Source organism: Vigna radiata, chromosome 7, assembly GCF_000741045.1.
Source record: "Vigna radiata var. radiata cultivar VC1973A chromosome 7, Vradiata_ver6, whole genome shotgun sequence".
NCBI classification, from domain to species: Eukaryota; Viridiplantae; Streptophyta; class Magnoliopsida; order Fabales; family Fabaceae; genus Vigna; species Vigna radiata.
The window spans coordinates 2714702-2729000 of NC_028357.1; the positions used below are offsets into that span (position 1 = coordinate 2714702).

The 14299-nt window shown below is 28.9% G+C and overlaps 2 protein-coding genes across 4 annotated transcripts; both read right to left on the bottom strand.

The window, feature by feature from the left end:
• Positions 1 to 1423: 1423 nt before the first annotated feature.
• On the bottom strand, positions 1424 to 6442 carry LOC106767753 (probable prolyl 4-hydroxylase 10). 3 transcript variants are annotated; one of them, XM_022782830.1, is made up of 8 exons: positions 6123 to 6442; positions 5966 to 6047; positions 5127 to 5224; positions 4916 to 5013; positions 4584 to 4713; positions 4311 to 4498; positions 4150 to 4227; positions 1424 to 1706 (listed from the first exon to the last, which is right to left on the bottom strand). In XM_022782830.1, exons 1-7 carry the CDS (start codon positions 6317 to 6319, stop codon positions 4154 to 4156), a joined length of 867 nt encoding a protein of 288 aa, XP_022638551.1. In that variant the 5' UTR covers positions 6320 to 6442; the 3' UTR covers positions 1424 to 1706; positions 4150 to 4153. The 3 variants fall into 3 exon arrangements, with proteins under 3 accessions (XP_022638551.1, XP_022638550.1, XP_014508188.1); XM_022782829.1 differs by having other exon boundaries at positions 1424 to 1695; positions 5966 to 6050; XM_014652702.2 differs by having other exon boundaries at positions 5966 to 6050.
• A 5660-nt stretch (positions 6443 to 12102) lies between these two features.
• Positions 12103 to 13548, bottom strand: LOC106765937 (probable prolyl 4-hydroxylase 10). The gene is made up of 6 exons (XM_022784408.1): positions 13277 to 13548; positions 13097 to 13181; positions 12778 to 12869; positions 12598 to 12695; positions 12393 to 12522; positions 12103 to 12301 (listed from the first exon to the last, which is right to left on the bottom strand). The coding sequence occupies exons 1-6, from the start codon at positions 13474 to 13476 to the stop codon at positions 12103 to 12105; spliced, it is 804 nt and encodes a 267-aa protein (XP_022640129.1). The 5' UTR covers positions 13477 to 13548.
• Between the last annotated feature and the right edge of the window lie 751 nt (positions 13549 to 14299).

The window sequence follows — 14299 nt, forward strand, 5'->3', positions numbered from 1 at the left end:
TTTCTTCCTCCCCCTCTCCCTCTCCTGTCCTCTCCACAAAACCCACCAACTTAAAAACAGAAAGTCTCACAAAGACATCAGAAACTGCGATTTGGGATTATCGTCACACACAAACATGAGAAAGTCTCATCTTCTTCTTTTTCTTCAACATCTTCTTCTTCTTCTAATCATTTTTTCATTTTTCTATCCCTAGTTTGTTGCTGCGGTTGTTTTTTGTTGCTCTTGTTGAATGATAGAGTAGACGTAGCCTTCATTCATGCTATTTTCACCTTCGTCATCCACCCCTTTACCTTTCTGTTTGACAACGTAATTTAGAGGGACAAGAAGCTGAAATTCGTTCTGAGGGGTGAAAATATTCTGGTGGCTCAACCGGATAGGGTTATGTCGCTTAAGCAGCTTGGCAAGTTTAAAAAAGATTTGGGGCTCGATAAAAGGAGGAAACTTTTTGCCATATTGAAGAAATTCCCAGCAGTGTTTCAAATTATGGAAGAAGGGGTTTATTCTCTCAAATTAAAAACATCTTTTCCTTGAACTCAAACATTTCTATATGGAGAACAATCCAAAACGCGTGTACGTTTCTCCCCAAGACTCACGATTAACTACAGAAATTCAAGAACAACAAAGTCTTCTGAAATCCAATCTGAAATCCAGAACAAAGACTCTGAGATCCACCAATTGCAGCAACAGATTGAGGAGGCTAACCAGAAGCGACTGTTGATCTAACTCCAGATCTATTCACCTCTGCTGTGGAAGCAGATGCAAAAGTCATTCATGATTTTTCTAATTTAAAATTTACACGTCAAAACTTAATAGTAGGTAAGTTTTATCTAGGAAGGCAGCGACACCGTTAAATATTTGACGTCGTTAGCAAAAAGGGTTAACTTGACCCGTTTTTTCAAAAATTGAGATCAATTGTTACCTAAAAAAAGGTAGGACCATTTTGAACACAACCTCCCAAGCGGTATTAAGCCGTATTAAGCCTTTATCTTTTGTGAATCTGAAAATTTATAACTTATAATGTTGTAACTTGTTTTTCCTTTCATCTTCACACACTTTTGTCTAAAAGTTTATTTTTCTTGTATCTAAACAAAATTATTTTTTCAAAATACTTATTAAAATAAAGATTGTTTCTGTTCATTTGTAATTGAATGTAACAATAATCAATCATGCATAAAATTTATTAAATAATTTTATAACTGATTACAAAAACCCTAGACTTAAATAATTTTATGACTCAATTTATATTTTTCTTCACTAAACTTTATTTACTATATAATAACTAATTCAAAATCTTAAATAAAATATTTGTTATAAAAAGTTAAACTTTAAGTCTAAAAAAGATTCTTGTCGATCAATACTTGAATTCGTATAATATGCAACAAAGAATATATATATGCAACAAAGAATATGCAACATAAAATGCTTTGAAAGCCTATGATATATACTCATTCCATCTATTGGTTTCATGCTATTTCTTCATCTCCTAACCAATGGAAATCTTTAAAATTTATTAGTCTGGATTAGTAATTTAAGCAGAAAGGGTAGGACAAAGAATTGAGGTATGGTAAAAAATCCAAAAATTACAGGGCGCAGTTACATGAACAGTTTCCTTCCACCCCTTAAAGTATATGATCATGCAAATATGGTCCTTCCATCACTTTAGTATAATATTGACATGTTGAACTCATTATGAGCCTGAAAAGGAGCTAAATCACCGTTAGAGTGAATGGAAACAAAATGCCATATTAAATTTATTAAACAAAAAACATGATTTAGAATCATGGTTGACAAGAAATTCAACTTTGTAAACGAAGTTTTATATCCAGTTTTATCATCAGTGTTAATCTTGAATAACTAGTATTATATTTGTGACGAAATCTAACCTTTTGTCTAGATGAATTCTCAACAATAAAACTTAATAAAAATAATAGTGCAAGAGAACTGATAAATTTGAGAAAATAATTGACTTAGAGCATCTTTAGTATAGATGTTCAACAAAAATCCAAAACAAATTATATTTTACAAGATCTTACATTAGCAGAGAGATAACTTTCCACTGAGTTGAATGAGTTCTTTTACAAAAAATTTTAAAATCTCTAAAATACTTTTATAAAAATCATAGAAAGACAATTGGAGTTAGTTAAGAATATAAAGTGAGATTTACAATTAGAACAAAAATTGAATTAGATTGTAAGGGTTTTGATATCCTTCGAGATATAGAAGGACCTACCAAAAGAGTGCTACAAAATCTCATAATAAGATTTTCCAAGATGAATAGGACAACTTTTATATGAAATTTCTTCTAAGCATTCTATCAATTGATTGAACATATGTAATGCATTGTGATGTGAACCACATTTACAAAAGAAGAGCTGGGCTTATTGAGGATATATAGGGTTAGAACCTTGAAGGAAATTTTGAAACTTAGTAAAAATGAGGAACAAAATTTTCAAAACTTCAATATTTCGAGCTACGTAACTTTGATTGAGATGTTTTCAAAATGAGGTGAAAGCTTCTAAAGTTCAATTTTGACTCAAGAAGCACTTTATTTGGACACGTAAAATGCAAGTTAAGACTACGAGATAAATTGGACAGAAATTGAAATTCTATAAATTGTGAGACAAAAGAACAACGAAGTGACAAAGATAAACGGAAGGAAAGAATCACTCTTTCCAGAAGAGGCAACACACAAATGATGAAAATTACTTTGATACAAACAATGGTTCTTGAATTATTCAAGAACTTAGGAGAATTACTCTCACTAAGAAGGGATAAAACTCTAGTTTTTTTGCATAAAAACCTGACTTCTGGATTTGATGAAAATAGTTAAGCTTATAAGGAATGATGACTACATTTCTAAATTAAGCCCTTATTACAACTTGAAAATAAAGTTAAATTAAAGTCCATTAATTGGATTGGCATAAAACATAATTTGGTCAGCAAATTTTACAAGGGTTGGGCTATTTTAAAAACAAACTAATAACTTATAAAATAAAACAATAGCAAAATGGTGCTTTAGTTCTCTTCCATTTGGACCATAATTTAATTCATCATTTTGGACTTTTCTCCTTGAAATTTGGGCAGATATTCAATTAATATGGATAACACTTGTTGAAGAGCTTCCTTTGTTTTCCTTGTTCGGACCCTTGTCATAGCTCCTCCAAGTCCTTCAAGTGGATGATTTCCCCCTTTGTTGAAGCTTTGATTTCCTTTGTTTTGGAAACCTTTTTTTTCTCATGTGTACCCAAACCCAATCTCCAGGTTGGAAGACAACTTTCTTTCTACCTTTGTTAGCTTGCTTTGCATAGCTCTCCTTTTTCTTTCCAATTTTTGAGCTTTCACTTGCTCATGCAACTTCTTCACATACTCAACATGAGGATGTGACCAAGGGCAAGGGAAAAAATCCATTTGAAGGACTTGAAGGAGTTATGACAACGGTCAGAGCAAGGAAAGCAATAGAAGCTCTTTAACAAGTGTTGTCCATATTAATTGAGTACAAACCCAAATTTCAAGGAGAAAAATCCAAGATGGTGAATTGCATTATGGTCCAAATGTAGGAGTAAAGCACCATTTTTTGCTACTATTTTATTTTGTTATTAGTTTGTTTTTAAAATAGCTCAATCCTTATAAAATTAACTGAGCAAATTATGTTTTTGTGTTAATCAATTAGTAGATTTTAGTTTTCTTAGTGAGAGTGATTATCTTTTTAAGTTTCAAAATTTCTTTCAAGGTTCTAACTCCAAACATCTTCAATCAGCCCTTTTTTATTTTTAAATGTGGTTAACATCACACGGTGTGATTGAAGGTCAGCTTCAAACGTTTGCGTGTCATGCAGAAGAACGTTGAAAATTTATGGAGATAAAAAAGGCAGTGGAAGGAGGGTGCAAGAAAGCAGAAGAAAAAAAACACACAGAAGGAAGAGAAACAGAGATCGTAAAACAAGCTTTGTGAATGCGTGCAACTCTTAATAAATAGAGTTGCAGAGATGAGACAGAAATGAAGAAATAAGAAATAGTTAAAAGGATATTTACAATATATAGTCTCACTTAACAATAATGTAAAATTGATGAAATAAACACTGATGTCTAATCAGAGCTGTAACACTTATATAAGTAAACATTAATAAAGAAAGAAAGAGAAGATAAATACCTATTTAAGTTTCGTATGGTTTGAGACGCATCCACTTGGTACATGACCACTTATTACCCTTAATCACTGGACAACCACCTGAAAATTATTGCAGAAACAGCATTCTTATTTCTCTAAATTTGGAAATAACAATAAACAATAATAACAAGAGAGAAACTAACCATGCAAACTCAATGGATCTAAGGTTGCATCAGGCTTCATGCTCCAGAAAAGTAAAGCATTACCCATCTTTGGTTTAATTGAAAGTCCTTTTTTTGCACATTCAGAAAGATCATTCCACCAAGGCACAGAGCTAACATTTCCCTTCGCATTTGGGAACACTGTCTCACCCCCTTCTTCAACATCTGAACTGCATCATTACAATACACAAATTTCACAACATGGCCATCTCTCTTTATATCCAACACAAATACGAGGCAACTGAAATTACGTACAGGTACATCAGCATTGTTGCTATCCGCTGTCCCCCGTTCTTAGTGTTAACGTTGTCCATAAAGTAGTCCAAATGAGGCTCGTACTTTTGTCCAACTTCATAATGGAGAACTTGAAGTCCTTCACCATGCTCTGCATATTGTCAGGCAGATAATATACTGTCTTAACGATGTCGCAGATAGAGTAAAAAAGTTCTGTATTATCAATGTGTAAGTTATCATGTTAACTTCTGGCACTCACGACTATTTGATAAATATGTGAGGCGACCAGAATACATAGTTTTATCAACAAGTAAAACTGATAAAAAAGTGGGAAAAGGCAGAAAGTAACATACCTACGGGTATAAAAGCAAAATCAGCAATTCTTTTCTCAATATCCCTCACAATACGATCACGTCCTCTGGCCAGAAAAGCACCGGAGCTAGTCCGTACTCTAAATGCAAAAGATAAGATTTTTCATAACAAAGAGGCAAAAGCAAAAGATAATTATTTTCAATACTGAAATCGAAGGAAACTTGACAGGAAAATGTAAGGGGGAAATCTAACCTGCTGTCCATGCTCTTTCCAGTTTTGCTATCAACAACTGCTGACTTTTGCATGTCTGGCTTCGCTATATTAATTAGATACTCGCATTCCTCCTTGGTCTGTTAAGATGAATCAGCCAAATTTCACTATTTCGAAAGTGAAGACACTGAAATATTTAATAGTACAGTTGAGCCCCTATCTTAAACAATGGTTAAACACAACATAACCATATCATATGCTAAAGTGGTATTCAATATTGAAAATAACACCTCATTTCCAAAACCATGGTCATAATTAAGGAAAAAGCCTCAGCATTGATGATTACGGTCATGCAAGTTGAGAATGGATAAACATAATATTTTGAATGAAAAATACTTGATGCTTGTATGGTGTAGGAAAAATTAGTAAATGCTCAAAGAGAGCAACACTATCCATCAGTACTTTACTTCATGATTTGCGGTTGCTCCTCCAATACTAAAAAGGTAAGTTGAGAAAGATTTCAAACTCTCCTGTTAAGCATAATTGAGTAAAAGCGAAAAGCTTCCATTCCAGTCCATTTAAACTCCCCTTCTCACTCCCCAACTCACCATTTTCTAGCGATCAATAAATTAAGCCATGTTTAGCAAGTCTAACAAAAGCAAATTTTAAAGTGAGCCTAGGTAGTCCGATTTTCCAGTATTTCCTATAGGCACATCTAATCAAAAGCTCTATATAGCATTCAAATAACTTCAACACAGACACCTCTACATCACCAGAACAAAACTTGGCTCTAAAAGAGGGGAAAAAATAAAAGATAATAGAAGCATGCAAAATGTCACATCTTAATGACAAATGCTCATAGCATTTACGTAAACACTAACCAGAAAATTATGATAGAGAAAAGCTCTGGGCTCCCAGGATATTATTTCAACCCAGCGGTCTCCCTGGTTGTCGTCTTCTTGGCTTCTGCAGAAAGAGAGAGATGAGAGAAAGAAGAGAAGAAGGAAAAGCAGGGAACAGAACAGAGAAGACACATACACGTGAGAGGTGCGAGAGATGGAGGTGAGATCGTTGGGTTTGGAGAGAGCAGTGGAGGAGTTGGCATTGGAAACGGAGAGAATGCGGAGAGTGAGGAGAATGAGAACGAGGAAGCAGCAGGTGATGAGCAACGTGAGCGTGAGCGTCCACGATGGCCTCGACGATTTCCGAATCCGAGGTTGTCTGGTTTTCATCATTACGAAGATCCTAAATGGAAGAGGAGATCGAAATTTGATTTGGAGGAAGAGGAGAAAGTTTATTGGTTCAGTGTTTGGGACTCTGTCTTCTGTTCTGTTCTCTTATGTTCTGTGGGCTGTGCTTCCGTTTGCGCGCCCGGTTTTCCTCCTTCCGCTATATATATTATAATTAACAAAAAATACTTTAAAAAATCTAATTTTATTTATTTATAACAAGTGCAGTTTCACCACTTTAGCTCTCAACTATTTAAAAAGATGAAATTATACATTTTTTTAGCATTTCTAATCAATTAAAATAAAGTGTGATTGATTACATAATGGTGAAATCATTAGGGGTGAACAAGTTCAGTATTACATATTTAATGTAATTGATTACCAGTTTATTAATTTATATTATAGGACATTTGTAATTGATTACGACAAATAGAAAAATGGATAAATTAAAATATTCTTAATTATGATTTAAATTTTAATTACAAATAATTATAATTAAGATATAATTTATTATGATTCTAAGATATTTATTCATTTTATCTAATTATAATTAAGATATAACTTATTATAAATGATTATGATTTAAGTTTAAATTATAATTGATTATAATTAAGATATGATTAATTATGATTGGTTATATCTTAACTTATTATGTGCAATACATGCAAGTAATTATCAAAAATAAATAATACAATTGCATATACATAAGAAAATATTTTAAGGAAAGTAATTCAAATTTATTATTATCTTTTTTTGGAATAGTATTTCAATCACTACTAAATATAGAAATATTAAATGAAAATATGCTACAAAAAAACATTGATAAAAATAATTTTGTAGACATTGATGAAAAATAATTATTACAAAAGATAATTTCATTATCACAAAAAATCTGAAAAATATTAAAATAAATAGTTTAAATCTATTTTGATCGGTCCATGACTCTAATATGTCAATAAAAAAACAATCTCTATTTGCTAAATAAGAAAAAGTTCAAAAAATAATCTCAAAGATAAAAAAAATACTCTAACCAACAGTGAGAAAATAATTCAGTCAATAAAAAATACTCTTGACATTTTGTCATACTTGACAATTATTTTTTTTTTGGATAAATTAGTTAAATAAGATGAAAGTTGGTAAAAAAAACAGATTAATTTTCAGAAATATTTTAAGATTTATCCATTTTAAATTATGGAGATAATCAAAACATAAAAAAGAAATAAAATATAATTTAATGGATGAGAATTAATATATATATATATATATATATATATATATTAAAATTTAAATATTATATCATAAATATTTTCTATATATTTTCATCGTAAAAAAAGTCATGTACTTATAAATAATTTTTCTTTAACATCAAATTATAAATTATATAATAATTAAAATATAACCAATCATATTTTACTTATAATAAACTGTAGTTAAAACTTAAATCATAATCAATTATATTGTAATTATAATAAGTAAAAATTGGTAGATACCTTATAATTATAATTAATTATATTTTAATTATAATCAATTGTAATTAAAACTTAAATCATAATCAATTATATCTTAATTTATCCATTTTTTTTACTTGTAATAGATTACATTGTTCTAGTCAATTACAATGTCTTATAATTCGAATTACATGCATTAGTAATAAATTATAATATATATGTAATCGGTTTCATTGAACTCGTGTACTTCCCTAACGATTTCAGCATTAGATAATCGATTACAGTTTCTTATAATCGATTATAAATGCCAAAAAAAATTGTAAAACTACACAACTTCACCTTTAAATGGTTCATAACTAAAGTCGTGAATCTCTTTGGCGATTTCTTTATTTTGAAATCGTGTGAAACTATACAACTTGTCTATAAATATAATTCTAAAATTCTTTGCCTATTTCGATAATACGACAATTAGATTTGTCTATAAAAATTAAAAAGAAAAAATCACATTCTACGCTTCCTATACCCTCCAAGAGTAATATAATAAATGAATAAAAAATAGTTTGAGTTGATTTATTCTCAAGCATTTTATATTTTAAATTAGAGTTGTTTTTTTTTTCTAAATTACTATAAAATTTTATTGTTTTATTTCCAACTTAAATTCTAAAACTTTTAGCTTTTACATTTTATAAAAGTTGTTTAAAACTTTTTAAATTAAACATATTTTTAATTCCTAAACTTTTATAATATTGAAATTCATTTATGATACTTTGATATATTTTTGTTCATAAACTTTAAAAATAAATAAACATAATTAGTTTATCTAATGAATTTTTTTTAATTTGTTAAATGGTGTTCTAGATTGATATTTGAATTAAAAAATGTCAAATTAAGGATAATAATGTAAGGTGGGCCAACCAACACATTCATAGGAAAAAGTACATAATGAACTAAGATTTTGAGTCTGCTGGTTTGCATAAGTTCAGCTCGCATAATTCGCATCCTACATGTACTTAGGATGAGCCTGGACGGATTAACCCGCTAACCTGTATTTTCCTAAACTAAACTCTAATTTTGTTTAGGTAATGAAACTACTGGATTTTCTTACATGGTGATGCAATTCTCTAATGTTTGGGTTTTTAAGGAAACTAATTCTTGTTGAATTAATAAAATGGTATTTCTTTCTCTGCCAATTAGTTATAATTCTCTATTGTTTGGGTTTTTAAGGAAACTAATACTTGTTGAATTAATCAAAATGATATTTTTTCTTCTGTGAATTAGTTCTAAAAGAGTTTTAAACATGAAAACTGGTATCATTTGACTAGCAAGTCTAAACTAGCAAGATTCAAGAATCAAACATTCAAACCACAATTTTAAATGATGATAAATACCAACATTTCAATCATCCAGTCAATTCACCATATAATTATAAAAATAGAAATTTCAAAGTATTTATAATTTAAAAACAGTGCAATTAGTTTTCTTTATCCCTTTCAAGGCCACGAGATGTTTTATCTACCTACACCTTGAAATAATACAAATACGATCACCACACAAACACAAGATACATCATTAGAATCACTAATCAACATATACTTATGTAGATAATAAAAAGACACATGCAAGTGAAAGCAGACTCACCTGCAACAAATAATTAAATAAGATCAAGAGAGGGTTAAAACTTAACTTACGGGAATGTTGAATTTGATCAGTCCAAACTGAAGAGCTCATCGCAAGGATCAATCTTATAGTCTCGATTATTCAATTAGACGAGAAAAAAAAATCTTATAAAAAAGTTAAAAAACTCTATAAAAATCGTTTGTAACCAAACAATTTATATTAAATTTTTTTAATATTAAAATAATCGAGTCTTATTATTTTTTAAACCAATATAACTCTTATGATATCATATCACTATTTATATTATTTATATTTTGAAGGAGATGTTAAAAATAAGTATAACTTTTTTCTTAAATTACCTTTTTAAATCGATAATTTTTCTTTGAAAATAGAAAATTATTTATTTCTAATAAACAGACTAAACCAACAAAAAAAAAAAGACGCAAATAAACTTTTTAAGAAAAATAGTGCAAAAAGACACATCTAATACTTAAAAATATTCTTTTTTTAGTACGTTGTAGACGTATTATTTCTAATATTTTTCAATGCTTACCGCAACTTAAAAAAAAAATATTAAAATAATATATATATATATATATATATATATATATATATATATAGAGAGAGAGAGAGAGAGTTAAATATGTTTTTTAATCTCTATATTTTTGGACGATTTTGGTTTTAATCCATCTTTCAAACTAAGATACAATTTAGTCCTTCAACTTTAGAAAACTCTGGTTTTAGTCCTTTTTATCAAATTTTTTTAACTTTATTTAAAATTTTTTAACTTGAAACAACAAATAAAGTTTAAAAAATTTGGTAAAGAAAGACTAAAACTAGAATTTTCTAAAGTTGAAGGACTAAATTGTACTTTAGTTTGAAAGAAACATTACAACCAAAATTGCTCCAAAGTATAGGAGCTAAATACATATTTAACCTTATATATATATATATATATATATATATATATATACATTTTTTTTATTATATTAATAATTTTTTACAGTCATTTCATATTTTAATATTAATATCTTGTGTTTTATTTAAATAGTTACGGGGTCTCTTTGATAAAATTATTTGATAAAGCTGGTAATTAATACACTGATAAAGTAGTTGCTAAGTAAGTAGATTTAATATTTAATAAAACGTTCTGTATAATTATTTATTTAAATTTCTTCTTTAGAAAAATTATGAAAATTCTATATTCATTTTATGTAATTGAATCTCTTTTATAGAACGTGTTTGAAAACTTTTTCCCCTCCACTTATCATGCAGCATAATGTGTCATTTTCTTCCCTTTTTCCTTTCTCTTGGAAAATGAAATTTTGACACCAATTTTTTAACACCATTTTGACACTGCACACGTGTCAAAATGTAATTGGACGATTTCAAATTTTAAAAACAAATTTGATTTTTTTCTTCCAAATATGATCTTGTCTCACTTTTTTTAATTTGAAATTGTCAACCACGTTTTAACAGGTATGCAGTGTCAAAATAGTGTCAAAAATTGGTGTCAAAATATCATTTTCCTTTTCTCTTCTCCACCACATTTTCTTATTTTCATGTTCCTCATTTCTCCTACTTTCTTCGTTTTTCACTTCCCACTTTTGGAGAATATTTCCGTCCTATTAGTCTAAGACTTTCTCTTTAAGGTAACATCCTATACATGAATTAATGCTAATGTCATGTTTTGTGCTAAAGAAAATGGAAGAAAGGTTTAAAAAATAAAGGAAAAATAGGATTTTTTATTTTTTATTTTTTGCATTATTTGGAACACTTAAAAAGAGAACCGAAAATAAAATTTGTGTTGCATCTCAATTAAACTTTTTTATAGTATATCCTTATCAATAAAAATATTATTTTTTTGATGTCAATTTCAATTACATAATTTTTAAAAAAAAATTAGAAAATTATTTCTATAAAGAGCTACATTTAATTTTAAAGATCTAATCATATTAATACTTTATTGACTGTTGTAGGAAAACTTCCACCAGATATTCTTTATGTGTGTTACGTTTGTAATTATTCTTGTTGTGTCGATTTATGTTTTTACGGCATCCCATATATATACCAATTATTCATCACGGAAATGTAGAAATGAAAGAGAAGAAATATAATATGGATCTATGAAAGCAATATGAGAAAAAATAGACTGAAAAGAAATAAAGGAAAAACTTACCAAACCGAAACAAATGCATTTGTTTGTGCATAAATTGGTAGAAGAGAATCTTGTCAGTGCTTTTAGTTTACGCGCCGCTGACATCAGCATTCTTCAATTTGGGAATTAGGGTATTTTGTTTTATAATTTTTTTATGATTGGTTTTATTTCAATTATTCTTTTAAAAATAAATTCAAACAAAATAATAAAATAATAACATGTTAAAAAAATTATTAAAGTATCATGGTTTTTTTTAGAATGAGTTGCTTTTTAATCAAAACATTTAGATTTACCAACAAAATTTTCAACCAACATATCTATTAGTAATGTGAAAATTATATATACTAATTTATTCATATATAAAATTTTGTGATTGTTTCACTTGTGAACTTTTTAGAGTTTCCATGTAAATAATGCTTATTTAAAATAGAATTCATTGATTCGCATCCATTTGGTACATGACCACTTATTACCCTTAATCACTGGACAACTGCCTGAAAATTAAGATGAAAATAGACATTAATTTCATAATAAGAATAATAATAATAATAAGCATAAATAAGAAACTAACCATGAAAACTTGATGGATCATAAGTTGCATCAGGCCTCATGTTCCAGAAAAGTAAAGCATTCCCCATCTTTGGCTTAATTGAAAGTCCTTTTCTCGCACAATAAGAAAGCTCATTAATATTCCACCAAGGCACTGACCTCAATTTTCCCTTTGCATCTGGGAAAACTGTCTCACCTCCTTCTTCAACATCTGAACTGTATCATTAATTACAATCAATCAGCATTTCTCTTTCATATACCTTTGGCAAATTCAGATTAACAAAAACTAGGAACTCGATTCATTTACAGGTACATCAACATTGTTGCTATGCGATCACCCCCATTTGCAGTGTAATTTTCATCCACAAAGAAGTCATGATGACCCACATACTCTTGTCCAACTTCGTAATGCAGAATTTGAAGTCCTTCACCGTTCTCTGCACAATCTATGTCATATTCTAAGAAATCTGCTTAACATGTTTGCAAAAGTGGTAAAGAGAGAAACAACATACCAACAGGTATATGAGTAAAATCAGCAATTCTTTTCTCAATCTTCCTCACAGTTTTATCCACACCTCTATCCAAAAAAGCACCAAAACTTGTCCTTCCGCTAAATGAAAAGGAACGCTTTAATCTTATTTTCAACATTGATTTCAAAGGATCGGAAAGTTTAAGGAGAAAAAAATCAAGACCTGCTAGTTTTAACCATCCCACTTTTAAGAACCTTAGACCTCTGCATGTTTGGCTTTGCTATATTAATCAGATACTCACATTCATCCTTCGTCTGGGAAGATTAAAATCGGCCAAAGATTTCAATATTTTAAAAAGTTGAAGACAGTAAAATGTAAAATATCACTTCTATTATATTATTATTATCATAAAGATTAATTTTGCTTTCGTTATTAAAAGTATATAATTACTGTTATTATTATGGTTACAATTAAACGAAATGATTTAAACAAGATGTACAAATGATTTATAGCATTAATTTAAGAAATTAATAGAACTGACCAGAAAATTGTGATAGAGAAAAGCCCTAGGCTCCCATGATAATATTTCAACCCATTGCTCTCTCTGTTCATCTTCTCCTTCGCTTCTGCAGAAAAGTGAAAAAGAAAGAACGATATAAGAGAAACGAGAGGAGGAAAGTAATGGAGTTGAATGAAGCATGTAAAACAGGAGAATGAATACATGTAGGAAGCGTTGCGAGCAATGGAATTGAGATGATTATGTTGGACTGGAGCAAAGGAAGTGGGCATTGAGAGAAGGTGGAGAGCGAGGAGAAGGAGAATTAGGAGAAACATGAACATCGTCAGCACTGATAGAAGAAACACCCACGACCACCTCGTCATCCACGATTTTTGAACCCTAGAGTGCCTCGCTTTCACCATTTGTGTTAATTTTTGGAATGAACAATAGAACAATGTTGCAGAAGAGGAGAAACACGCTTTTATTGGTATTAATTGTTACATTTCATGATACAGAAATTAATAATATATTATGTTTCAAAATATAATTTTTTACCACATTCTTTCAACAAATACACCGTTTAATGTTACTCAAGAGTGATTTACATTTTTGTTTAAAAAAAAGGAAATACCTTTTATATATATAAACATTTCTCATAATACTGATCCTCTCAAATTTTGACTACATACTATATGTAATAAATAAACTATTTCAAATTACTTATAGTAACGTTTAAAAGCATTTGTTAAAGGTGACGACTTAATAAATTAAAACAAAAAACATATATCATTAATTATATTTAATAATAATAATAAATAAATAATAAAACTTAAGCGGTTTTCTATGAAATCATAATTTTTTTTAGTAAAACTTTTAAAGGAAACAAATACAAATGAGTTTATTTTCATTTCGGTTAGCAATTAAAATATAATTTTTTAATTTAAATATGTTAAATTATATGAAGGTAAGTATTTATATGACAATTTATTTATCGGTATATAGCTTTTATTAATACATTTATTAAATATTTATAAAATATTATTTTTCACTATCGGTGATAAAGAATAAGTTAATTCATTCTGGTTAGGTAGATCGAAAGGTCGTGACCTTGCCCATTTAATAATAAATATTTATTAATTTTTAATTAGTTAATTAATGAATCTAATTTGATAATTAAAAGAATTACCATCTTTAAAAGTTAAATTGTTTTATTATAATTAATTGTTGAAACTCATTTATGTAAAT